The sequence below is a fragment of the Balaenoptera ricei genome, chromosome 2, assembly GCF_028023285.1.
Source record: "Balaenoptera ricei isolate mBalRic1 chromosome 2, mBalRic1.hap2, whole genome shotgun sequence".
NCBI classification, from domain to species: Eukaryota; Metazoa; Chordata; class Mammalia; order Artiodactyla; family Balaenopteridae; genus Balaenoptera; species Balaenoptera ricei.
The window spans coordinates 146,860,030-146,887,494 of NC_082640.1; the positions used below are offsets into that span (position 1 = coordinate 146,860,030).

Consider the following 27,465-nt stretch of genomic DNA (forward strand, 5'->3'; position numbering starts at 1 on the left):
TATCCAGACACCATTTCCCAGATCGATTTCTTTAGAACGCAAGTGAGTTATGAGATGTTTCCATACTCAAATACACCTGGGAAATGCTGCATAAGATGGAAGAGCACGTTAATGGGCCTCAGAAGTTTGCTAAGCACTGTCTAACTCCAAGCATATTCGATTATGGGATACATTTTTTCATGTGTTACTCATGAGTGTTACTTGGAACAGCATGGGAAGAACTGAAAATAGTGGGGTTTTCTCTAATATCTAAGTATAGATATTAGATATATGTATACATCTGTATTTTAGATATATATCACAATCTATCTTCAAATAATGTTATATCTCTTCATGTATAGTGTCATCTATTCAAAGATCCCTTCCACAGGGATGCCTTCCTTAATCACCGCATCTGAAACAGCATCCCCAAGTCCTAGTCTCTATCTCCTTATTCTGGTCATTTTTCTTTCTGATACTTACATACTCTGACACTGTTTGTTTACTGTACTATCCCATCCCCACTAGAACGTAAACTCCATAATAGCAAAGACTTTTCTTTCTTCACTGCTCTATCCCCAAATTCCAAAATAGTTTCTGGCACACAGGCTCACAGACTTAAGCAAGGTAGGGGAAGAGAGGGAGGTCCCCAGCGTGGAGCACCTAAGAACCTACCTGTGTGTGGCCAGGTCTCTCCCTGGACATTCTGACTGGGATTGAACCATGGCTGCCCACCTGCCCCACCACAAGGCCCTGATTTATAGCAAAGGATAAACCTTAGGACCATAAAACAGCTTAGAACTAAACACTGATGCTCAGATTAATCACATCCATAAATGAGTCTTTTCCTAGAAGGCCTACACAGTGTCATAAACCCTGATTATGATAAAACAAAAGTTTGACCTAAAAAACTGTCCAAAAAGTTTCTTCCGTGAAAGCCTTTGTTTTTCATCAGTTAGGTTCCCAAGATGATACACCCAAAATTTTAAAATGAAAGGGGACATTATGAATTCTACCTTATCAGGTACTTCCCAAATGACATCAAAGACCCTGAAAGGAATGAGCACAAAACAAACACAAAGAATGCATAATGTATTTCATTTTGTTGATGAATTCAATCCTATGAGAGGGTTTCATAAAACTGACATCAGAGGATGTCTGCTATGGATGATATGAATGACAAACAATTATATACATTTGATTTAATAAAAGTATGAATCATAGCCCATAAAAGTATATTTCTTTCTTCTCTCATTATCATACATCTTTTTCCTCAGAGTTGATCTGCGGAGATACCATTTTTATTTTTGAAAAGTCTGACTATAATCCAGTAGATTAAAATTGAACTAACATAAATTGCAGTATATTTTTATATTTTACCTTTCAAAGCTAAATTTTTTAAATGGGATTCTTTATCTCAGATTTGGCTGAGGCTCCAAAAGGCTGAGAACGAAATAGGTAGCGAGTACTCCCATATTCCAAAGGAAATGGGAAAACCAGCTTTGTAACTCTTTGCCCGTAACTCATTCAACATGATAAAAGTGTTAACGTTGGAGAGACTGAGACAGTTAGCAACTGAAAGGAATATTTCAATGAGGTGTGATTTCAAGTCAAATGAGAGGGTCTTTCTGGAGAACGTGTCCAAGCTTGGTACATGTTCTAGTGCCCGAAGCACTGTGGGCTGGTGGCCAGTGAGGAGGTACGTGGCTGCAGAGTGCAGCCCTAAGTTTGGGAAGTAGATGCATTCTCCTTCCATGGCCAAAGGAAAGGTGACATGAGGTTGTCTTGGATCCAGCCCCAGAGGTCAGCCTAGAACTACTAGGAGACTTTGGGAAAATGAGGCCTGAGTTGATCCTCAGGATGTGAAAATCCACTAGAGATCCAAAGCAACTGCAGATGAGAGATCTTTAGGGATGGGGGTGATCTACAAAGAACCCACAATACTCCATAAAAGCTTTAAACACTTGCCACACTCAGAGGAAGTCAACAGGCTTTTACATCATTGTCATTCAAGTGAAATCTTTCCTGACCCATCCTCTCTCCAGCCCCACTTTTACCCTGGAAAGTCACAAGCTGTGCTAGGACCTGGCCGAATTAACAGAAAAACTGACTGGTCCCCTCTTTTCCACTGCAGCCTCCCACACGGAATAGCTCTGATTTGTGATAGGGAAAAGCTTTAACTTTAAAAGAAACTGGGATGAAGTTTACAAGGACGTGACGTTTTGATTGCAATATGTGACTATGTGTTTGCCCCTTGAGGTTGCTGAGGACCTTTTGTTTTCCCAGAGTGACCAGAAAAGTTATGGAATCACTCTAGCGTGCATCCAAAAAAGCAAGGAAGAACCAGTCCCACAAAGCAGGTTGGAAAGGGGTAAGGAGGGAATAAAGGTTTTGTTCGAAGCCTATGAACCCTGCTCCTTCAATATACCCTAAGGCACATTATTAATTGTTCTTACTAACAATGACTAAAAGTGTGTTTTCATATCTATAAGCATGTTGGAATGTCCCAACATTTTACAGCAGGGAATAAGGTTTGGCAAATACTTTTCTTATTCCGATATCACTGAGCCAAAGCAAAAGGCCATAATTATACAAATTAATGGCTTAGTGGGATATAAGGGTAAACAGGAGCCTAATTAGTAAATCTGCTAATTGTCTTTCCTTATCATGAGCATCAGTATTTGGTACTTAGCTTTAACTTATCCAATGGACAGGAAAGAACAGAGTTTCACAGGCTGCCTGGCAGTTTGGCCAGAGGTTTTCCTATGAAGGTCTCCCTACTTTGGGCCCACCCTACAGAGCAGCTAAAACTAAGGCTGAGGACTGACTCAGTGAAGAGCGCACAGCAGAGGCCCCAGCTGTTCCTGATAAAGTAGTAAGAGAGTTTCAGGTTGATTTTCATGGTTTTAAAAAAAAAAATACTAGGGGCTTGCCTGGTGGCGCAGTGGTTGGGAGTCCGCCTGCCAATACAGGGGACACAGGTTCAAGCCCTGGTCCGGGAAGATCCCACATACCACGGAGCAACTAAGCCCGTGCGCCACAACTACTGAGCCTGTGCTCTAGAGCTCACGAGCCACAACTACTGAGCCCATGTGCCACAACTACTGAAGCCCGCGCGCCTAGAGCCCGTGCTCCGCAACAAGAGAAGACACTGCAATGAGAAGCCCGCGCACTGCAACGAAGAGTAGCCCCCGCTCGCCGCAACGAAAGAAAGCCTGCGTGCAGAAACGAAGACCCAACGCAGCCAAAAATAAATTAATTAATTAATTTTTTTAAAAAAACTAAAAGAAATTGGCCTCTGTCCAAGGATTTTAAAAGGAAACCTTCTCAAATAGGGACTTTTTCACTTCCTCCCAAAGATTTTTAAAAAAATTTCCAGCTGCTTTCACTCATTCTTCAACAAATATTTACTGAGTACCCACTACGTTCCCAACCCTGTGCTAGCTGCCAGAGAAAAGAAGATTAATATTGGGATATAAATCTCCATGGGTCTCTTCGTAATTCCGCATGTCTTATGATGAGGTATTGACGGCTTGTTGACTACCCTTTCAAGAATGTTTGTGTAGCAAACAGCCTTGGAAGATAGGAAGAGTCTCCCTCCCAAGCAGGGGCAGATTTGTTTCCCATCCAGAACATGAAGTCTCCCGTGGGGGGCAAAAGTGGGACAGGTTTGCTGGCGGTCCCTTAGAAGACTGGAGGATTTCCTAAGCTCAGAGTTCCTGGGCTGTGACACAAGCCCATCCTGTGCGCAGCATCCACCCGGGCTGCTCTGCACCGCCCCCATGGGGTCTGGGATTTGGGGACAGGGAACTGACGCAAACATGAAGCACATGCTGCCTGCTGTGCTGTGAGTAAATATGTCCTCTGTCTCTGACCCAGGAGTCCCCAGTCCTCTGTCAGCTTCCACGAAACTATGGCAGGCTAGCTTGTTAGCTTGCAAGCAGGATAGAACCTCTAACTCCTCACAGTTCTTGGCATTCAATTCCTCGTTATCAAGGAGCTCTAGGTCACTGGGGGAAGTAAAAACAACAAAAATATTCTAAAATAACGTGTACATGGAGTGTTAGACATACGGCTATGGGTACACTGCAAAATCAGCAGGAAGGGACAGTCAGGAAAGGTTTCTGTGGCAGCAAAACATGGTGTGTGCAGAGAAGTAAATGATTCACTGATGCTGAAGCATCAACTGTGAACCTGGGATTGACCCAGACTATAGCTGGAATGGTTGGTACAGGCCAAAAGATAGAGACCCTTGGATCTCTCCACAGGAGCCTAAATTTTGGTTGTACTCAGTGGTCTCCAAAGAGAGGCACACAAGGCAATCCATTGTGGCACTAGAAAAATATATTGGAATATACAAACAAATATGTAGGCTTTATTGCAGGCCATGACCGCACCCTGAATTTGTGAGCCCCCCTTCATACCCACCTCTCCCATGACCCTTGCAATAATCCCTTGAGGTGGGCAGAGCCTGGCACTATCTCCACCTTACACAAGGAGAAACTGAGGTCAGGTTCCCAAGGGCACACTTGGACTGAACACAGAATAGCACTTGGCACCATTTCTCCCATGTCACGTGGCGTGCTGTGCCCTGAGTCTCACATTTTCACCTGGAATACCCTGGGTGGGGGCCAGGCAGGATTCTGTGCCAAGGGCTGGTCCAAGTCTTCCCAAAGTGCCCACCTCTTAGTCAGCCCTGGTGAGGGACCTGGGCAGAGGGGCAGGCCGGTAGGAAGAGAATTTGGGGGATTGCAGGTGGGGGACCAGCCTCTCTTCAGGGACCTGCCTGTTGCCCACACAATCAGTTGACCACAAATGTGGGAATGGAATCCGTTTAGAATTGCTCAAGGGAAATTTACTGCTTAAAGGGTCTCTGGAGGAATCCTGCAGGTCTGACAGCACTCAGGGGATGAGTGTAGAATGGACCATCTTCCTGGAGCACCTCTGCTCAGTGTTAGGGTCTAGCCACAGATGCCGGGGGAGGGGGCTGCGTCTTCCTTTCCAATAGGAGCCGGCGCTTAGCCTGGCACTGTGAGTGGATCCTGGGTGTGGGGAGTGACAGGTGGCTGAGACTGGTCTCCAGGTCTGTGGCCCTTCTGTTAAGTGATTCTCTTGTGACACCCTTATTCCTGGGCCACCCGCCAGGTTAATCTGTTGTACCTGTGGCATTCCTTGTTATGTCAGATAAGTTATTACGGTCTATTCAACTCTAACAGGACAAATGAACAAAAGAACCATAAATAGGAGACCGTTAAAGGTCTTCTGTGACAGGAAAAAATCATAATTTAACTTGATTAACATCTAATATATGGATTGACACTGCCTCCCCCACTTGATCTGTATTTTAATGATCCTGCGTCACACAGAATACGGGCATTCCCCAGGGAACAGTGCTAAGCTCCTCAATCACTGGGGGGCTTTCAGCATGTTGTAACATTACAATCTATGAGCACTCAGTTAAGAATATGCACAGATTATACTACCTTGTTTTATTAAGCTAACTCTTACAATACGGACAGTTGGCTTAAAAAGATTCCAGAAACCACAGGCTGACAATAGCAGTAATGATGCAAATACAAACAAATGACCTGAAAATGGGCTGACATATTTAGTCCATCTCTTCAATCAGCCACATTATAAGCTAAAATCAATGACAATTTAATCAGATCTAGCCACAAGAATTCATTTCCTTGTTAATTGAAATATGGATCTATATCCACCATTGGTAAAGACGAACCTCATTATAAGTGTCTGCTAATTCTTGAGATATTAGCTAATGTTGGTGTCAAGTCACCACAATTTGCCAGACATTTAAAAACTGAGCATCCTAAACATGGAGGTAAACATTACAGTTTTTTCAGTGCTACTTAATATTATATGTGCTTCAACCCAGAAAATGCCGTTGGAAGTTGCATTAAAAATATTGCTGTGGGAATTCCCTGGCAGTCCAGTGGTTAGGATTCCAGGCTTTCACTGCTGGTGTCCCAGGTTCTATCCTTGGTTGGGGAGATAAGATCCTGCAACCCGTACAGCGCAGCCAAAAAAAATTTTTTAAACATTGCTGCATATTTGAAGAGATGTGTATTAGTACAAATTATATAATATGGGAGGTTTGCTACACAGTTGGATGAAAATACTGGGGTTTCAACATGTCTCAGCTTATGGTGTTTGCTAGTATCTGTTTCAAGTAAAACATACACAAAGAGTTACTTCTGGTGATATATGAAGCAGTGATTCTCAACCCAAAGTTCTCATTAGAATTAACTGGGTGTGTTTTTAAAAAATGTCCATGGCCAGGTCCCTTCCCAGACCAATTAAATCGGAATTACTATAAATACTTCTTTTGTCAGGAAAGAGAAAAGGAAGGAAGGTTGCAGTGATAGCATCTCAATGTGAAACCCATTGCTGAATCATTCACAAGCAAACCATTGCTACAAAGAAGTTAAAGCCAGGATTGCACAAACTGCTACTAGAGGTCATCAGTGTATAGTCAGTTCTGCTATAACATGACATGCATTCTTAAAAATCACAGCACCACACTACGCAAAATCGCAATAAAAATCACAGGGCTTATGAAGAAAATGAGCACAACTCTCAAAAACTTTGTCAGTGTCAGATTGTTTTAAAAAGACATAAAATTTTAATAAAACCAGAAGCACAGTTTTACATGTGTTAAATGGCTAAGACATACATAAATATATAATAGATATGGCCCTGTCCCTTGAAAAAGGCCTGAAGGCTTGTGTTGCAGCTTGTGGATTATTGTGCAGTGGTGAAGGAGGGTTATCTGAAACTGGATGGAAAGTTATAACACCAGATGTGAATAAGTATGACTCATAACACACAACGTGGTAAACTGAGGCAGCTAATAAATGTTTGAGGGTGTGTGTGTGTATGTGTATGTGTCCTGATTCAGCTATTTTCTGCATTCACCCAGATTCACATAGGTGTTTCACCCAGGTGTTTCTCGTGGATGAAACCGTGCATAAGCAAACACAAAATTTGTGTTATACTCAAAGTATTCCCTAAAATATCAATTGCATTGGAACAAACTCACATTTTCAAATAAGCTTTATAGCAGAACTGCCTACTTAAAATTACAAAAACAACAAAATGAAATACAGCATAATCTTTCAGTAATTTGCAATGAGATGGAAAGTGACCATGAAAATCTTTTACACCAAATCAAGGTTTGCAGGTTATCTCATTGTAAAGAAAATAAAAGATTTATTGAACTTTAATTTGAGTTATCCATTTTTATTTCACAAAAGAAGACAAGTAAGCTAAATTTGGACCTCTCCTGATATGACAAATGCTTTCTGTAATACGGTACTAAGTAGACACAAAAACTCTCCCTTTAACCACAAGGGAGGAAATAATGGCTTTTCAAAAGAGAACAGCTCTGAAGGGAGCATTCTGAAAATGAATAATTGGAAATGATTCCATTATTGGGTAATTTTTTGCTGAAAATGATATGTGTCATATATAAAAACTCTCAAGCCTGCACATATTAAATTGGAAACTGAATTTTCCAATCCGTCTAAAAATCTTCGACATGAGGAGTTTCTGTCAGTAGGTTTTGAAACCAATTGTTAAATGTATAAAGAGCATCACTTCCAGTTAGTTTGCAGGGAAAGTCATCAGGGAAGATGGAGGTTTACTGGCCAAATTCAATAAAAAAAAAAAAGAACCTTTGCATTGTTGAGGGATGGGATTGAAAACTGAGTACCTAGATATAATAAGTTCAACCAATGATTTACTTATTCCTTTTGGAAATACGTGTCTTTGTCAGGTATCTTTTTCAGACTTGACAGACAATAAAACCAAGCGTAGAGCTAAACTAACCTTGAAGACAGACCTTGAGATCATTCAATCAAAAGGTGTTAGGCTCAGATTTTCAAAAAATTCGAAAGCATATTAAATTGCAATCATGTTGCTCAGTATCAAAACTTAAAAAAAATTTTTGTATTGTTAATAAAAAGAATAAAATACAATATTATTTTAAAATATGTTTCTTGTCTTTAACTTATTCCTTTTTCTCTACGTCTAACATATCAGTACATGTAGATAGTTTATAAATAATGAAAAATACAAATTAATATATATAAATACATGTTCAAAATTTTTATTGATAGACATCATGATCAAAAAGGTTTGACAACCACTTCTAAAGTTGATGGGGAGATTAAGCAGTTGAGACTGCATTTAACTACAAGTTATCAGAAATCCTACTTTTGGGTTTAATTTCCTTAAGTAAAAGAAGCCTAGGTGTAGAACAGTTCCAGGCTGGGACTCATGAAAGGCCCAGACTCCTTCTGTCTTTCCACAAAGTCTTGTTTAAAATATGAACGCTCCTTCATGCCCCTGGGGGCATGCTGCACCCTGGGATGTGGACACATCATGTCCACATCTCAGGCAGGAAGATGAGGGAAAGGTGAAGGGAAAAAGATAGAACATGCACATTAGCTGAAGGCCTCAACAGATAACCCAGGACTAGGCACCCAAGGGAAAAAAATCTAGGGAGGTCAACTAAGGCTTTTCCTGTATTATATATACATCAGGGCAGGCAACAGAGTCAGAGGCTAAAAGTTGGGTATCAACAAAGCTACTGTAGAGAAGTGAGCCAAAAGCCTGATTTCTAGCTGACTGCATATTGGATTGGCAGTGAGGGGCTCCACTTGTCCTAGAATGGGGCCAGGGCAGGTGTGCATGGGGTCCTCGCTGAGCAACAGCCCAGTACCTGCTCTACATCTGAAAGCACAAGCTCTGAAGACGTAAAGTCAGCACTTCTCTGGAAAGAGTCATCAGCCCAATGTAGAGAAAGACTACGGAAAGGACTAGCTAAATGAACTTCTCACAAGGCCCACTCCATCTCATTTTTTTTAACCCATTAACTCATTTTTGCAAACAATAGTACATCAGTGCATCTATGGCTTTAGCAAGCCAGACTGGGGGCTACTTCAAACTAGTCTTTGGGAAAACCCTGATTGGAAATGCTAAAAATTATTCTATGAATGGTGTCATTCATTTACCATGTAAAGCAAATTCAATGATTTTAGGCTAATGACAGGCTACCCAAACAAAGAAAGAAATATAGAAAGTCCATGGTTTAGAATGGCAGCCAAGTTCTCTCTGGGATAATTTTATCCTGAAAAGGAACAAATTATCCTGATTTGTCTTCTGTATGATTTTCTCATATACAGTATTTTTGAAATTTTTGCTCTGTAATAGTTAGAATCAGCTACTTTGTTAAAACAGCAGAAATAGTAACATTTAAAGCCAAGATTATATATCTCTCACAACAGTGTGTCCGGGCTATTTTATATTGCTCAAGACTCAAAAGTCTTGTGCATTACTCACTTACTCCAAACAGGGCATGTAATAAATTACTCCTGAGATGCAACCACTTAGAGCAAGACAGTTCATATTTACTCTGAAAAATGATTTCTTCTCAGAGAGCTTTCTTCTTTAAGGTCACTGCCACAGGCACTGACGCCCCTCCTAATGTTTATTCTTTACCCTGCTGCACACTGCACTGTGTAAAGCTCCATTCTACAATTTTAAACAGAATTTTCTCTAGTGGATTTTACCTTCTGAGGGTGATAGCTCTGGAATAACTAAAGAAGAGTCTTTGGGGTCCCCCAATACAGACTGCAAATCTCCCTCCAGCCCACAGGAGCCCTCCCTGCTGCTTCCTTGGAGACGGCACTGCATTGCTCATCCCCTCTCCCTCTCAAATTTAAATCTCTCTCCTGACTTCAAAATTCCCCTCCTGAACCCTACATACCGCTGCAGTTGCCAGGGTCTCTCTACTTCATTCTCTTCAGACCAAGATTCTTAGATGGTAATCTAGACTGTCTTCACCTCTCAACTCCCACTCTCTCCACCAGCTCCTGGTCCATCAACCAATGCCTACTGAGCCGGCAATTCTGCAGAAGGAATCTACGGACACCTAGAATCTCTGTGCCCTCCTGGGAACACAAAGGTGCCCCATGGTAGCTCTCCTTCCACGTCAAGCTTTCCACCGCTCAGCCTTTCTCCCATCTCATACTGATTTCCCATTCCTCCCTTCCCAGCCCCGATCTTGCGGTCAGCCTGTTCAGTACCCTACCTCCCTTCTTAGAGTCTCCCTTTCTTCCTTATTTCTTTAATGCTGATTCCCAGGCCTGGGAGGACCCCAGGCCCTTTGTCTATCTGCATCCTTCTCCAGCTGCCCAGGTAATCTGCTCTCCATTTTCTGTGTTGTTTACCAACTCCCACCTTCGTGCCTCTCCTCAGGGTACTACTTCTGCTAGCAGGGCCCCTTGTCCCTGCCACTGTGCAGTCACTTGTGCCACCTGTCCTCCCTTAGACAGAAATATGAAGTACCTCCATGTACTTCCCTGATTAATCCCCACCTCACTTATTTTACCCAACCTCCGCTAATACACAGAAGCACAATTTCTCCCTGATGCTTGATGTAGGATCCTTGTTTCCAATTTCTTTTATGATTATCTTTAATGCTACATGTATAATCTGAGAGACTAAGGGGGGTGCAAATACACACACACATAAACACGCATGCGAATACTATAGGTACTCAAATGATTAATTAATGCTGATTCAGACTTTCTGTAAAGAACAAAATAGCCATTCCCCGGGAAGCTGCTGTCTATCCTCACACATCTCCAATAGCATCCTGTCCACTTCTCTACTGCTACAGAGCTGACCACATAGTAATGTAGCTCATTGTCTGCCTTCTCCAATTCCCGAGGTACATCTAAGAAATCAGAATGAAATCAGATTTAGCTCTGTATCTCCAGCATCTCACATAGTGCCTGAGACAAAGTAGGGGCTTAATAAATATTTGTTGCACATAGAAATGAGTTTTGAGATGGAATACTCAAACCAAGTTGTGACCAATATCCAGAAGATCTGGAGGAGGGGGAAGGGAAGTGGTACAATAATAATACTGTGAAGGATTAAATTATAAAATACTCAGTACTAGTAAGGCTTATTTTATGTATGTTTTAAAAGCAGATCTCAGCATGATGAACAGTATGTGGTGAACTTACTAGAAAACAGGAGGGGGCATCATAAGAAATATTTCTGCTTTGAAGGCAATAGTCAAACATAGAGTTCAAGTCCTAATATATATGCACCCACTTATTCAGGAAATCGTTACTAAGTGCCTGTGTGTGACAAGCACTCAACCAAGATTGGGGGTTACAAGAGTGATCGTCCCTGTCCTCACGGGACTTCTAGCTAACATCTAGTTAAACAGACATTAACAAACTAGTAGCAAGGAAAATGAAAAAGTAATTACAAATGGTGATAAGAACTATGAGGAAAAAATAAAAGACACCACGAGACTATATGCAGGATGACCGAAACAAGATGATGCTTCTGGGTGGGGAGAGGTGCCATTTTTTTTTTTTTTTTTAAGGCAGGAAAAAAGACGTACTTGGATCAGTTTCTTAAGAAATCATCAAGGTGCCCTATACTCCCCTCCAACTGTCTGTCAAAATAACCATGCATTCCATAGTCCTGACAAAGGGGATGTCCTGAAGAAGATGATCTTCATGTTTCTTGTTTATAAAGACAGTCATGCTGCCCTCTTAATAAATATGCCATGACGCCCTTAACCACTTCCTTATTAATGGACAATTGTCAATACGCTAAAACATCTGTCTACCTATCTACACATTTATTCTTCCTTTGATTTTTCTATAAGGAAATTTCTGAAGAGTGGGAGTACTGGTTTAATAGTATAAGCATTTCCACGCCTCCTGGAACATCCAGCTGGCTGGGATCCCGCAATGCTGATGCTGGAGTGTGTACCTAACTACCCACAGCTTTGTCAGCAGCACATTTCAGTGTCTTCTCTAATTTTGCTAGTTGAATAGATAAAAACCAGTGCTTAATTCTCCTCTCTTTACTATGATGTTAAACAGTTTTCAAAAACTGATTTACTGGGTTTTTTTTTTCTTTTATGTCATTTTGAACAATTATTTACCTTCTCTAAGCTTAATGTACCTCATATGCCGAACAGGCATAATAACAATATTCATCTCTGCAGTGTTGCTTAAGAATCAAATGAAATAATGTTCTTAAAATGCTAAACCCAATATCTGGGATATAGCAAACATTCAACAGATGATAACTATTGTGTCTATTTATTCATTATCAATTTAGTTCTTTTAGATTTATAAGCACTTGTATTTTTAGGTAATAAACATAAACCTGGCAAAATGATTGAAAATATTTTCTCCTATTCTACCATTATGTTTATTATATTAATTTTGCTTGTTCTTGTTGTATAGAAGCCTTTGTAAAATAAATACATCTTGAAGGAGAGCCCATGGACTTCTACTGACATTACAGCTTTATTTTCTGGATTCTGTGACACCTACTTTGATTATTTAAGTTTATAGGGGGTGGAGAGTTCACCCCTTACTTCACAAGCATTTCCTAAAACTGCCCAAAATGTGATTTTGAGAAAAGTAAGATGTTGTGTAGTATCAATATTTACCATGCATATGTTTGTATTTGTGGTGACTCTTGAAATCTGTTGTTCGGGAAATACTCCCTTTGCTTGCGTTGGCCAGACAATACCTGAAGGAAGATGCGGTGACAGCTCCCTTGCTGAAGTCCTTCCCTTTAACCTGAGGTAGCTGATTTTTTTTTTTTTTTTCAAAATACAGTTTTAGGAACTACAGCAACAAAAAGTTCTGGCAAGCAACTAGCTGAAGAAACCACTGTACTGCATCTTAACTTTTAATTTTTTATTCACCAACTGAGAAGTCTAGATCCCCAACTTCAAGGCATTATTAGAATTGTCAAAATGGAAGAAGAGGTGAGAGCAACCCCTGGACTGACAAAAGTCTGCGTCACTGCATCCCTGTGTCCAATGCCTACATCCCACCACCGTCACCACCATGCCCAAGAGAAAGGCTGAAGGGGATACTAAAGAAGATAAAGCCAAGATGAAGGACAAACCACAGAGAAGATCTGCAAGGTTCTCTGCTAAACCTGCTCCAGAGCCCAAGCCTAAAAAGGCCCCTGCAAAGAAGGGAGAGGAGGTACCCAAAGGGAAAAAGAGGAAAGCTGATGCTGGCAAGGATGGGAATAACCCTGCAGAACATGCAGATGCCAAAACAGAGCAGGCACAGAAAGCTGAAGGTGCTGGAGATGCCGAGTGAGGTGTGTGCATTTTTGATAACTGTGTACTTCTGGTGACTGTACAGTTTGAAATACTATTTTTACCAAGTTTTATAAAAATGCAGAACTTTGTTTTACTTTTTTTTTAAGCTACGTTGTTAGCACACAGAACACCTCATTGTTGTTTTCTGGGGGAAGGTCACATGTCACTAATAGGATGTCTGCGAAGCTGGACTGATGTGGGGAAAACCCTCCTTTCCTGTCAAGTTCTGAGAGACTTCCTCTTGGTTCCCAGGAAGGAGGGATTCCTTGATGTTGACACACATTAGCCACCATGGCACAAACACCTTGCGATGTGGAAAAACTAAAATTAGTTTTTATGTCCTCTTCTCCCTCTCTACCTTCAGCATAGACTTGACTCCCTTAAACCCTGAGACCTGTTGGAAACTGACCCCAAAAAATTGGTTACCAGTATGTCAGGCAATCTGGACTTTCCAGTGTCACCTTTGAGATGGCATCCCTCAAAAGAGCAGCGGTTCCTTTTTTAGATTGTGGATCTTCAGATTGACACTTCTGCCATTTTCATTTCCATTTCCTGAAAGTCAGGGTCAGCTTGTGAAAAGTTGTTAAACAACATGCTAAATGTTAAATGTCAACCCTCACTCTAAACTTTCCCTGTTCAGAGCATCACATGAAGACTTCATTGGGTTTTATAGTGGCTTTTTGATTTTGGTTGTCCATTGAAAAAGGGCATTTGAAAGTTGTTGTATACTGTTAATGATTGTCTGCCCATATCCTGCCTGAAATACCATGATTGTTTATGAAAAGTATCTTTAATAAAGCTGGGCACAGTTTGGCATGGAAAAAAAAATTGTCATAATGTATAAAATTCCTGATTTCATTAATGAGACTTGTTCAATAACAGGTAACAAAATTCTCCCAAATTCCTATGTGCTAAAATCTGAGCATAAACCACACAATCTTTCCATGAGCACTTTCTTCCCGTCTTCCAGCTTTGATAGGGAAGGGCTCTGGAGAACTACGTACAGCTTAACTCTATGTTTCCCCTGCTCCAGCCACGTGATTCGACTTTGACCCACACTCTCCTCAGTCAAACAAGTGCCAGACTTGAAGTCTGAAGACTCTGTCACTTACTTACTGGTAATATGTGGCAATCACTTAACCCGTCTCAGCTTCAGAGGGCCCAGCAGTAAAATGGAGATAATGATAATAATACTGACCATGCCTATCTCAAATAGGTGTAGTAAGGAGCAGATGCTAGAATTATGCCTATTTTTTGATGCCAGATTTGATCCCAAGCAAGCCAGCATCAGGAAGTCCCTTTAAAAAATTAAAAGAGGCTTCTGTTTCAGAAAGCCGATGGCACATTAGAAGTTTCATTCTGCTGGTGGCCTGTGCCTATTTCCAGATGTCTGGCCTAAATCCTAATCCTTAGCTGGGTTCCCGAAGCTCTGCAGCTCAAACCTCCTACCCTGGGCTGCCTGCCCTGCTGTTGCTCAGTTTGCCTGCCTGGTTCCTGATCTCTGATCTCAGATTTTGTAGATGTGACACTTTTTCTGCTCTCCCGTCTTAGTTTAGGATTTCTTCATCTCAGCATTATTGACATTCTGGGCTGGATAATTCTCTGCTATGGAGGACCATCCTGTGTATTACAGAATGTTTAGCAACATACCTGGTCTCTACCCACTAGATGCCAAAGTTCCCCCGAGTCAGGTCAATCAAAAATGTCTCCAGACACTGCCAAATGTTCCCTGGGGAGAAAACTGCTCCCCCATCTCCTGTTGAGAATGTTAGCTAATCCTCTTAAACTTGACCTCTGGCTACCTGATTTACGACCCTTGCTTTCCAGCCCTAATACGTTTTAGGCAAACACTGTTCTTGTTCTCCTCCTAGCTTTCTCTACTATCAAAAGCCTGAAGTATCCAGAAAGATGCTCTAACTCAGAGAAAGTTGCTGTAAACTAATAATAAAATAGTTAAAACGTGTTTTCTGATTTTTCAAAGTTTTATCAGCCTGAGGGGGAGCTGTCTCCTATACAGCCCACAGTGTGAGAAGAATACAGACGTGTCACATCTGGGCCTTCTGGTCTCCAGTAGCACCACTGCTCTCAGGCCAGCCAGGGCAGCATTCATCAAACCACGAGAGCACACAAAGCACAAAAGGCCATGGAACAAAGTTATCATGCGCTCTTAGAGTTACAAAGAATTTTAGAGTATTCCTGCCTCAGTGCCCCATCTTACCCTCAGTTCTAGAGAAGATAAAACAGGTCTGCAGAGGCTAAATGACAAACCCAACGTCACAAAGCTATTTAGCAACTGAATTCAGACCAAAAGCCTATAGCATCATCACATGCCACTCTTTCCAGGCATGGTGGAATTGAGCACCCAACAGTTTGTGGTACCCATCCCCAGTGTCCTAGTTCATACATTTCATTATTTAGCACTGGCTTTTCTATTTGTACCTGCATGTTTTGCGCTGCTAAACATATCATAGTATACTTACGTTTCTCCACCAGACAGATAAAAAAGAGAAGTTGATGAAAAAGCATTAAAATACAATATCAGGAGATCAGAAAAGTACTAACAAGAAGAGAGGAGAGAGGGGAAGAGGGGAGGAGAGAACACACATTTGTGAGTACAAACTGAATACTTTTAACTAATTATCTCAGTTGGTTCTCAACATGATCCTATGATGTACATTTGAATATTGGCTCCACCACTAAACAATCAGGTGACCTTTGGTAAGTTACTTAAACTCTCTGTGCCTCAGTTTCCTCACCTGTAAAATGGGTATAATAATAGAACCTACCTCTCTGTATAGTTGTGGGATTAAAGACACAGTGTATATAAAATGTTCAGCACAGTGGCTGGCACATAGTAAGCATTTCATAACTCTTAGTAATTCTTGTCCTGTTTTCTAGCAAGCTGTGTCTTTTTCACCTCCATATTCAGTCTGCCATGTTTCCAGTCCCAGTCTGGCCACATAACCATAATTCTGAGCTGCTCATTGGAAGCCCCTGAGTTCCTTCCAGACTTTGCATTGGCTAATGGCTCCTGGAACAAGTGACAAGGAAGACAAAGGTCACAGGGATAATCTCCCTGCTTTATCATGGCCCACACTTGCTCAATAAATGTTTCTAAGCCAGAAATTCAAAATACAGAGATGAATAAAATATAAGGTTCCCCCACAAGCAGCACACAGTTCTTCATGTAGCAAATGTTTATTGAGCTCCTACTCTGTGCTGGGGTCTATGTCAGGCTCTGAGGATACCATGGAGGAAGGAAAGGCCCCTGCTTTCACAGTTATTAGATTCTAATGACAATAAACAAATAAGCAAAAACACAGAATCAGCTAGTGATGAGTGCAAAAAAGAAAATATAACAGATTTGACTGATAGGGATTAATGGGAGGTGGGGTGTGGTATTTAGAGTGGGTGGTCAGGGAGGGCCCCTCTGAGGAAGTAGTGTTGCAGCTGGTACCTGGTGGATAAGAAGTATCCAGCCAAGTGAAGGTTTGGGGGGCACTAAATGGGTCTACTGCCAATGAGGACATGCACATATGTGGCTCTTATTGCATTTTTCTTCTTTGCCTCACTTGAGTTCATTTTCTCACTGGACTTGCCCTCCTGTTGGCTGCCATAGCAACCTGGGCAGACCATTTTATTTTGCCCACCAAGTCGCTCATCAGCCCACACTCAGCGCCCACTCAATCCTAGCAACTAGTCATGGAAACATTATTGAGAAAACAATAGACTCCATAACTCTTTACATCAGCTCCAAGTACTATTCAGCCGTAACTGAAAATAAATCAGGCAGCCTTGTCCCAAGAGAAATCTTCAGTCATTGCCTCTCCTTCACGGGCTTCTCAAACCAGTTTCTACCTTGCTTTCAACAAAAGGCTGCAGTCAGCCAACCCAAGTGACCCATAATAGCCCTGTCTGATGCCACATGATGTTCTTCTCTACCCCTCTGTATTCAAACTTCCCTGTACTTTCCCTCTGCATATATTTGCATTTGAGACAAGTCCTTTGATTTCAAATATGACATACTCCCAGAAGTTGCAGCCTATTTACAGTTTATTTCCACTCATCTGTGGTATTTAATTTAAGTTCTCCCATACAAGCAAACAGGATACTTCCATGTTGAATGAGTCAAGCAGGACCAAAATAAGTTACCACCCTATTTCTCTCCCAGGAAATGAGTTCAGGGGAAGCTTGTTTACTTTTGTTCGCCTCGCAATGGAATGTAGCTTGGCAAATGCAATCTTACATCTTTAACAACAGTTCAGAATCATTTCTCCTGACACAGACATTCTTTCTGTGCATCTTTGCCACCATTTCCTGAAGATCTTCAAATATTTGTCCTTGGTTTTTATTCTAAAAGGAAAGCTAAAGAATTAAACATACACGATCAAGTCTATCTGAAGAACTAATCATTCTCTCAATATTGAAGTATTGGGTTAGGTATATCATTAGAAGAGAGAGAGAGAGCCTGCCTGTAATACCTAAACAGAAGGCAAGGACTGTGTTCTGACTAGTCTGACTCTCCCGGGACTGCTGTGCTGATTTCTAGGCTGGACAAAGCTCACCTTAAGAGGACTGTGGAGGTCACTGGATAGGAGCACAGAGGGAAGATGACAGAGGCCTGAAAGAAGAGATTGGTGAGGATGAGCAGGTATTACATGGCCTGGAAGGAAGGCCGCAGAACATCCATTTACATACCAGCAGCAGAGTAACTGCAAACTGCCTTAAAACCAGATGCCAGTGGTCTAATTATCTCCCAGTTTTAGTCTCAGGCAATGGCTTACTACAGATGCAGCTACAGAAGGCGCCTCATAATAAAACACCTGGCCAGCTGCTTGCTGCTACACCACAGGGGTAAATGCACTGCCGACTGCAACCAACAGGTGATTTTTCACCCCCATGGCCCAAAGGTAGATGGTTATGAAAATCTAATTGTGAGGGAGGGTGAAGTATTATGATTTCAGTATGAAATTCTTGGCTTTAAAGAGACATATAGTCACAAATAAATTTTCTGAAGCACTGAACATCTGTAAGCAATAAGGAAGCAAGGTGGCCTATAAAAGGTACAAGGCAGAATCTTATGCCTAATAAAGTAAAGCTGGATAGTAAATGCCTTATCTCTGCCTGCACCACTTCTGCCAAATATTATGTATATATTTTTTTAATTTGTTTATTTTATTTTATTTATTTTTGGCTGCGTTGGGTCTTTGTTGCTGTGCGTGGGCTTTCTCTAGTTGTGGCGAGCGGGGGCTACTCTTCGTTGCGGTGCACGGGCTTCTCTTGTTGCAGAGCACGGGCTCTAGGCACGCAGGCTTCAGTAGTTGCGGCACGCGGGCTCAGTAGTTGCGGCTTGCGGGCTGTAGAGTACAGGCTCAGTAGCTATGGCGCACAGGCTTAGCTGCTCCATGGCATGTGGGATCTTCCTGGACCAGGGCTCAAACCCGTGTCCCCTGCACTGGCAGGCAGATTCTTAACCACTGCGCCACCAGGGAAGTCCCCAAATATTATATTTTTCAGCCTCTCAGGCTTTCATCATGTCTCTGTTTGATCTCATAGCTCCATACTGAAGCAGCTGGATAATGATGAACTTTAGGATATTTGGTCTTTTTTAGGTCCCCAGATGAGCTTCTTATTTCCCATCCTTTCTACTCAGGAGGCTAGCAACTACACAGCAATCCATCATTCATTCACTAATAAACATTTTAGAGTGCCTTCTACACACACAGAACTGTTTGGGAGGGATTCAAAAATAAATCAGATGTGCTCTCTTAGGGAGCTTGTGATCTGGCAGAAGGAGAGTAAAAATATACATGAGTGAGTATAATACAAGGAAAAACGTTCCATTTGGTAAAAGAGAGGCAATCAGAATGTGATGTGAGTTTGGAAGAGTTTTATGTCTTTGCAATTAAGGTATGCATTTTTTTTAAAAAAAGAAAAATCTCTATCAGTGAGATTAGATAATGCTGAGGTAACCCAAAAATCTCAGTGACTTAAAGCAGCAATTTATAGTTATGTAAGATAGAACCATTGGGGAAAACTGGGTGAATGGTACAAGGAACCTCTTGGTACTATTTTTGTAACTTCCTATAAATCTAAAGCTACTGCAATATGAACAAAAATAAACGGACAGGTGGGTGAGGGGGTACAGAATGTCATTTCATTTCTTGCTCGTGCTGCTTGTTCAGGCAGGTTGGCTTGCTCCGCAGTCCTCACCCACCAACAGGCTGAAGGAGGCTCTACCTCTGTGCCTCCAGAAAGGAGGACAAACAACAGGTGGTGAAGCACACCCTGGCTCTTTAAACTTCCACCCTGAAGAGGCACATGGCACTTTTGTTTCATTGGCCAAAGCACATCACACAGCCATATCTAGCTTCCAGGGGACAAGGATGTCCCCAGCGGAAAACTGAAACTATTTGGCAAATAGCACTAATGACTACTGTCCCCAAGAACACAAACTGTGTCATCAGGCATTGGTGTTTGAAGAGTTTTCTATGTACAATAACCACAGGTATTTGGGGCATGTGTCTTAAGTATGATTTTCTTATAACAACAGAGTAAATTCTGAAAGGAATTTAACTGGAACACAGTCACGCAAGCTGGTCAGCCACAGAACGAGCAAGTGTGAGGCCTCTCTGCTGCTTCAGCCATGTGCCTGCCAGCAGCACACTACTGTCACAATGCCTTCCTGAAGGCATAAGAGAGAATCTGGATCGATGTGGGTAATGCTGGCTGGAAAGCAATTCTGGCTACACCGGATCTGAGTCTGAATTTTAAAGTGGTCCAACATCTTCAGTGCCAACATTAAAGATGATTTGTGCTGACTCTTCAGGCGCACACTGTAAGCAAAGGATCAAACAGCAAGCCGCAACGAGACCGACCCAATTCCCTTACCCACGGAGTCCGCTCACAAAGCAAAGGGAACTCAGGGAGTTCTCTGGCCCAGGCAGTAATAAGGCAAACTGCTGAGTGAGGACTGTGAAGCCCAGGGGACAGTGACTGCAGTCGGGTGACAGAGGGTAGCAAGGGCAGCATCATGGGCAAGAACCCAGGACAGGGTGACAGGTGCCGGAGGACAAACCTCATCTCTGCCTCCTAGAGATCCTGTGCCTATGAGCAAATCATTTACCCTCTTCCAGTTCTCCTTTTCTTTGTCTTTAAAATCAGAGGATTGCACCAGATCATTTCTGAGCACCTTCCTAGTTCAGAGCCAGATCACTTGTGTTTGAACAGTAGCTCTGTCCCTAACTAGCAGTATATCCTCAGCAAGTGCTTAACCTCTCTGTGCCTCAATTTTCTGTAAAATGAGGATAGTAATGGACCTAGCTCACAGCATGGTTGTAATGAATAAATGAATTAACATACGTAAGGCCCTTAGAACAGGGCCTGCTATGTAGTAAGGGCTAAATAATTATTATCTGTTATTATTATTATTTCTATTACTAATCAAAATGGAAGACACAGAAACAACCCTGAGAACTCTCAGCTCTGTGTGCTGGACCAATTCACAAAAAAAGATACAAGTACATTTTAGATCCATTTCCCCATGAGTTTCGGTTTAAAGATAAAAGCTAAAGGTATGGGTTTTAAATCAAAAGAAAAAATGTCAAATTATTACTTTGCTAGCCTCTTGACACTAGAAAAAATCCAATTCTCTTCCCCTACACTTGAAAGAAGGGTCACGCCACCTCAACCTAACCAACACTCTGCCTTATTCACCCCTGACCCACTGGGGCACAGAAGATGCCTCCCTAAGTCGAGGCCTTTTGAGGCAACATTTCCCCAGTATTGCCACTGATGATCTCTGTACACCCTGGTAAATCTGACTTAGACTCAAGACCACAGGTTTCTGAGAGTCACAGTACCTGAAGAGCAGAGATGGTTAAATTATAATCTGAAATTAGGGTTGTAAGGACCTGAAAAGGGTCATTATATTTATCTACAAGTATAAATAATTAAATTTATATTTTTATAAAGATAAAAAGATTGATAGCTTTTATAAAGATATATTAGCTCTTTGATTTATTTATGAATAATTTATAATTATTTATAATTATCTGCAATAAAGTATAGACAATTTACTTATCTTACTTTTTCTTATTTATCCATGAATTCCCAGAGCCCATAAATGGTCACTGAATCCACTTCCTCACTTTTCCCCCTCACTCCTCTTAGAGCACAGGAAGTCAAGAAAGGAACTATGCAGAACAAATGAGGACTGTACTCTAAAAAGATTACACACCAGGAAGTGTCTTTATAATTGAGGTACACAGAGCATGTCTGGAAGAGAATATGACAAAGGGCCTCAGGAGAAGAATTAATGATAAGATGCATCTGGGTAGCTGCCAAACTGAAGCTTGAACAAATATTTTCCAAGTAGCAGAATCCACAATCCTAGAGAAACGGCTCATAACTCAGAGATTCATCTGAAAATGAGACATTTATATCCACATGGATTCATATGGGAGATGTAAGTCTAAGAGAGACAGAAAGAATGAAAAAGAATATAATAAATACTGATTGTCTCATGGTGATTAACATATATTCAAATTAGTAATATAAAAAATTTACTTATAGGAATGCATCAAATAATAGTGAAAAGGTTAATGACATGATTTATACATTAGTTTTAGAGAACACGCATAATGGTAAATAATATGGTAACTTCCATTTATTCAGAGCACAGGCAAAAAGAAAGGTCACGTAGACATGTTTATCCCCAAAGCAAATGCTAGCTCTGAAACATTGCAAGATTCTTCTAAACAATGTTTCAGAATTTTCCTTTGGTTTAAAAATCATTTCATTAAGAAGAACCACATTGGAGGACAAACGCCACCGAATTTCAAGACATTATAAAACTACAATAATCAAGAGAGTGTAGTATTGGCTTAAAGATAGACAGATAGATCAGTGGAATAGAACAGAGAGTCCAGAAGTAGATTCCACACACATATGAACAGCTTATTTTCAATAAAGGCAGTTCAGTGGCAAAAGGAGAGTCTTTCAACAAATGGTGCCAGAAAAGTTGGATATCCACATGCAAAAAAGGGAGAGGACGTCCATCCATACTTTACACCATATACAAAAACTAACTCAAAATCGATCACAAGCCTGTATGTAAAACCTGAAATTATAAAACTCCAGGAGAAAACGTAGTTCCGAGAAAACTTTGGCACCTGGGGTTAAGCAGAGATTTCTAGATACAACATCAAAATCCATAAAAGACAGTAATCCATGAAAGAGCAAATTGATAAGAGTTGATAAAAAAAATATTTCTGCTCTTCAAAAAGACTGTTAAGAGAATGAAAAGAAAGCCACAGCTGAGAGAACCAAATCATATCTGATAAAGGAACTGTGTGCAGAATATATAAAGTACATTCAAAACTCAATAATAAGGAAAAAAATCTAATAATAACTTGAGCAAAGATTTGAATATTTCACCAAAGAACATGTAAGGGTGGCAAATCAGCACAGAAAAGATGCTCAACGTCATAAGTCATTTGGAAAATTCAAGTTAAAAGCACAATGAAATACCACTATATACCTGTTAGTATATATGGGTGGTGGGAATGCAAAATAGTACAGTCACATTGGAAAAACAGTTCGCCAGTTTATCACAAACTTAAAACTGTATCTACCTTATGATTCAGCCAGTCTACTCTCAGGTAGTTACCCAAGAGAAATGAAAGCTTACATCCATACAAAGACTAATAATGTTCACAGCAGCTTTGTTTGTAGAAGCCAAAAACTAGAAACAATCCAAATGGCTATCAAAATGTAAATGGATAAACAAATTGTGCATCCACACATGGACTCAGCAATAGAAAGGAGTGAAATATTTATACACACAGTATGAATGTATTTTATAATTACCCTGAGTGAAAGAAGCTAGACCAAAAAAAAGTACATTCTGTAAAATTGCATTTAAATAAAGTTCTAGGAAATACAAAATAGTATAGTAACAGAAAAAGCAGGTGTGGGAGTGGAAGGGATAGATTACAAAGGGGCCCCGGGAAACTTTTTGGGTGTGGGAATGTTCCTTACTTTGATTGTGGTGATGGTTACACAGGTTTATGCATATGTCAAACTCATTATACCTTTAAATATGTAGAGTTTATTATATTTCAATTACACCTCAACCAAACTTTTTAAAAAAGAAAAAAAATGTTATTCTTTTATTTAACATTTGTTGAGCATCTACTCTGTACCAGGCACCATTATAGGTATAGGATACAACAGTGAATAAACCACAGTTGACCCTTGAGCAACACAGGTTTGAACTGCCCGAGTCGACTTCTAGGTGGATTTTTTTCAATAGTAAATACTACAGTACTACATGGATCTGAGATTGGTTGAATCCACTGCTAAGGAACCATGGATATGGAGTAATCTGGGATTCAGAGGAACCCATATAAATTATACATGGCTATTCGACTGCCCAGAGGGTTGGCTCCCCTAACCCCCCACGTTGTTCAATGGTCAACTGTAGACAAAAATCCCTTCTGTGGTCCCCTCTAAAAATATTATCTCTGTTTTTATAAATAAAAAGATGTGTTTAAGGCCAGGAAAAAGTTTAGAAACTGGTAGAGTGAGGAGCAGGTCCTCCCCTAACATTTGCAGAGCCTGGGACAAGGGTGCAAATAGAGGCTCACAGTACAGATTTAACATACAAAAACAATAAATCAAGCTGTGCTCCTTCCTAGCCCACATTCTCTCTCAGCCCCAAGAGCTAGAGGCTAAGGAGCTACCCTTCCTGGGCCCCAGGCAAGCCTGAAGGAGGCCAGGAAAATGCAGCAGCTAGGTAGAAGCCAGGCCTCTCTCAACCTGATCAGACTCACAGGATCAAGCTCCTCCCTGAGGCCTCACTTTCCAGACTCAGGATTTCCAGGTGCCTCCCAAAGCTAAACTGTCTGAGCAAAGCACAGCACAGGAGTGAAGTTACCTGGAAAACCTGGTGGGCCTGAGCAAGGAGATAGCTGGGCCCCAGGCTGAGCAGCTGCAAACAGTCTCCTGTTAATGACAGGAGCAGAGCTCTGCTTGAACAAAAGATAAGACAACCACATTTTTCTCATTCTTGTGGTCAAGGAGACCTCCCAGACCACACATGCACAGAAAAGATCCTCAGGGGTCAGAGAAGGGAGAGGGTGCCATCCTGTAATATGTCCTGCCAACCTCCCGGAAATGCTCGCACTGGAATCCATCTTGGCTAAAAGATGTGCGCCCATATCGGGAAGGGCCCTGAGTCAGACCAAATATGGGCACAGGCAAGATGACTGGCCAGAGGGAACCCGGAAAACTGCCCCCATATAAGTGATTTAAGCCACCCCTTTGGGGCACAACTCACTCTGAGTCTGTCCGTGTGTTTTTCCACATGTACTTTGCTTCTAATACATGCTTTACTGCTTCACAAACTGTCTCTTTGCTGAATTCTTTCTCCAAAGAAGACAAGGACCCAGGTCCTGCTTCCAGCCACCGCAGACTGTGGCCCCCCGAGATCAGGCCTAGGCACCCTCTGGTGTCCAGGACAGAGGCTATGATTTTCTCCTTCCCCCTCTTGGACTCCTGCTTTCTCACCTCTGCAACCTTGCCTGAGCACAAGGCTCAAGCAGTCATCTCATTCTCTCAGTTGGTTTCTGAACTTGGAAAAAAAATGTTAGAAAATGGAAAAAAGAATGTTTTAAGATTTTAAATCTTTGTGTCTCAGTATTTGTAATACACAAAGCCCTCTAAAGAGAAAGATCCAGATAAGGGTTCCCTCTGGCCTGGGTTTAAGGGTGGCAGTGATGAGAAATAGAATCCAGGTTTCCAGGAGACCACATGGATTTCAAAAGTCCTGTATGCAAGTCATATAAAAGATAAATGGGAAGCATTCAGTAACAGGGAGCTCAAAAACTTAGGGTTTTAAAACAATACAAATGATTATACAGTTTCTAAGTACAAGGTGAAGCAGAGAAATAGGCATTCCTTTAAACAAGTATCGCCCACATATCCTGGATTTCATAACTTCATCAAAATTAAAATCTGAATCAACATTGAAATAATTGCAGAAATAGTCTCTAATCCCATGAACCAACTCAAAGGAAGACAAATGATAATTTGAATATTTTCTACACTTGAACGGTGATGAATTTAATCCTTCCTCCAACATATTTTTGGTGAGTTCAAGAAACCATAAACAAGCTCTGTGTGAGTTACTAAGTGTGCAAGACACTGCCCTGGTCCTCAAGAGTCCAGGAAGCAAGATATAAGGTCACATGTGACAAATATCATAGAAGTGGGACAGCCAAGAGTAATGGGGATAAAGCAGATAGACGGTGCATGAGAGATTACTTTTGCTAGCATGATAATGGAAAACACACTGAAAGGGAAGGCATGAAAGTTCAAAGGCTGAAATTTAGCCCCACCCTTTGCAGGATGCATATACAACTAAACAATAGACGTCTTCCAGTGGCTGCTTGAACTACTCCTACATATCAGTAATTTACTTTTATTGTATCTCAGGAAGTTTTCTTTTTATAATTGGCTCAAAATGTCCTTGTAACTTCCAACCATTGACCTTGCTTCTGCCCCCTGGGCCACCTAGAATCACTCTTCCATATGAAAATTCTTTAATTGTGTTAAGACTGAATCATGTCCTAACGCTTTCTTCCAGGCTTAATAATTGTTATAATGATGATGATAAAATTAATTATAGAACTGTATTAGTTTCCTATTAATGCAGTCACAAATTAGCACATGCTTAAAACAATACAAATTTATTATGACATGGGTCTCACTGGGCTAAAATCAAGATGTCATCAAGGTTGTGTTCCTTCTGGAGGCTCTAGGAGAGAATCATTTCCTCGCCTCAATTCCTTCATCCCATCACTCTAACCTCTGCTTCTGTAATCACATCTTCTTGGCCTCTGACTCTTCCACCTACCTCTTATAAAGACCCTTTTAATTATACTAGGCCACCTGAATAATACAGGATAATCTCTCCCTCTCAAAGTCCTTATTAAGGATATCTGCAAAATCCCTTTTGCCATGTAAGGTAACATTCACAGTTTGCTTGGATTAGGACATGGACATCTTTGGGGGATGGGTGGAATTATTCTGCCTACCACATCAGTTAACATTTTTTTTAGCATTCACTGCATTCACTATGCACCAAGCATGCTGCCAAGTACCTTACATGCATCATCCCATTTAATCATGCCAACAATCCTATAAGGTGAGTCCTCTTGTTGTCCCCATTGTATAGATGAGGACTCTGAGGCTTAGAGACATTAAGAAACTTCCCAGGAAGAAACACACCTAAGTTTGTCAGTTCTTAGAACGCTTCTTCATAAACCATGGTTTCTAGAGGTTTTACTCTCTTGTTCTCATCTATGGATGTGCTACAATCTGTTGCTATTAGGAAAAACTGATGAAAACAGAAGAAATGACATCCCAGACAGAGAAAATTGTGTGAATAAAGGGGTGGAAGTAGGAAAGTTGAATTCCTCATTGAGGAAAGGCAAGGAGTCCAGGATATCCAGAGCAAAAGGGGTGATAAAATTGGAAAGGGGGGTGGAAGCAGGATTGGAAGAGGAAAGGATTTGGACTTAGGTAAAGGTGGGCCACAGAGACAAGAAACCAGGGATGACACAATCATAGGAGAACTTTAGGCAAATTAATCCAAAATGTGCTAAATGGGAAAGAGGGAAGCAAAGAGTGAAGAAGTATAGAAAGGTACAGAATGTACAGAAGGAGGAAAGCTGTCAAATTCTTCTGAAAAACCATAAGAAATACTTGAATAAATAAAGACATACCCATTTCAATCAAAAATTTTCACTGACTTTTTTTTTGTATAGGTGGTCCCTGATTTAGGACGGTTCAACTTACGATTTTTTGACCTTACAATGATGCAAAAGCGATACACATTCAGTAGAAACCATACTCCAAATTTTGAATTTTGATCTTTTCCCTTGGCTAGTGATGTGCAGTTCAATCCTCTCTCGTGATGTTGGGCAGGGCAGTGAGCCGCAGCTCCCAGTGAGCAAGGTGATCACAACAGGAAATAACTGATACTCTTACAACCATTCTGAATCCATACACAGAAAAAATTACATACATTACAGACATGTATGATTGAGGATTTTGAGATCACTGAAATACAGCTGTGCTTCTGACCTAGAAAGTCTTCTATTAATCTGTCTCTGCTTGTCTCAAATGTTGCCATTTCCCTCTACAATGGTCCAGTTTTGTTTATTCAGCCCTTTCCACCGACTTTGTAGTGTAGTGTATATTACTAAAGTTTAATAAGGAAAGAGCATCCAACAAAA

At 41.0% G+C, this 27,465-nt stretch overlaps 2 protein-coding genes across 5 annotated transcripts in view; one reads left to right on the forward strand and one right to left on the reverse strand.

Moving 5' to 3' along the window:
- The window catches only part of RTN1 (reticulon 1), a 278,915-nt gene that overhangs the window by 190,177 nt on the left and 61,273 nt on the right, over positions 1-27,465 (reverse strand). The window lies entirely within an intron of this gene.
- LOC132360651 (non-histone chromosomal protein HMG-17-like) lies at positions 12,897-13,160 on the forward strand. Its single transcript, XM_059915731.1, has one exon. The coding sequence runs from the start codon at positions 12,897-12,899 to the stop codon at positions 13,158-13,160; it is 264 nt and encodes an 87-aa protein (XP_059771714.1).

Excerpts from the sequence above, each read along its gene's own strand:
- LOC132360651 (XM_059915731.1), top strand. The coding sequence starts at position 12,897 with ATGCCCAAGAGAAAGGCTGAAGGGGATACTAAAGAAGATAAAGCCAAG.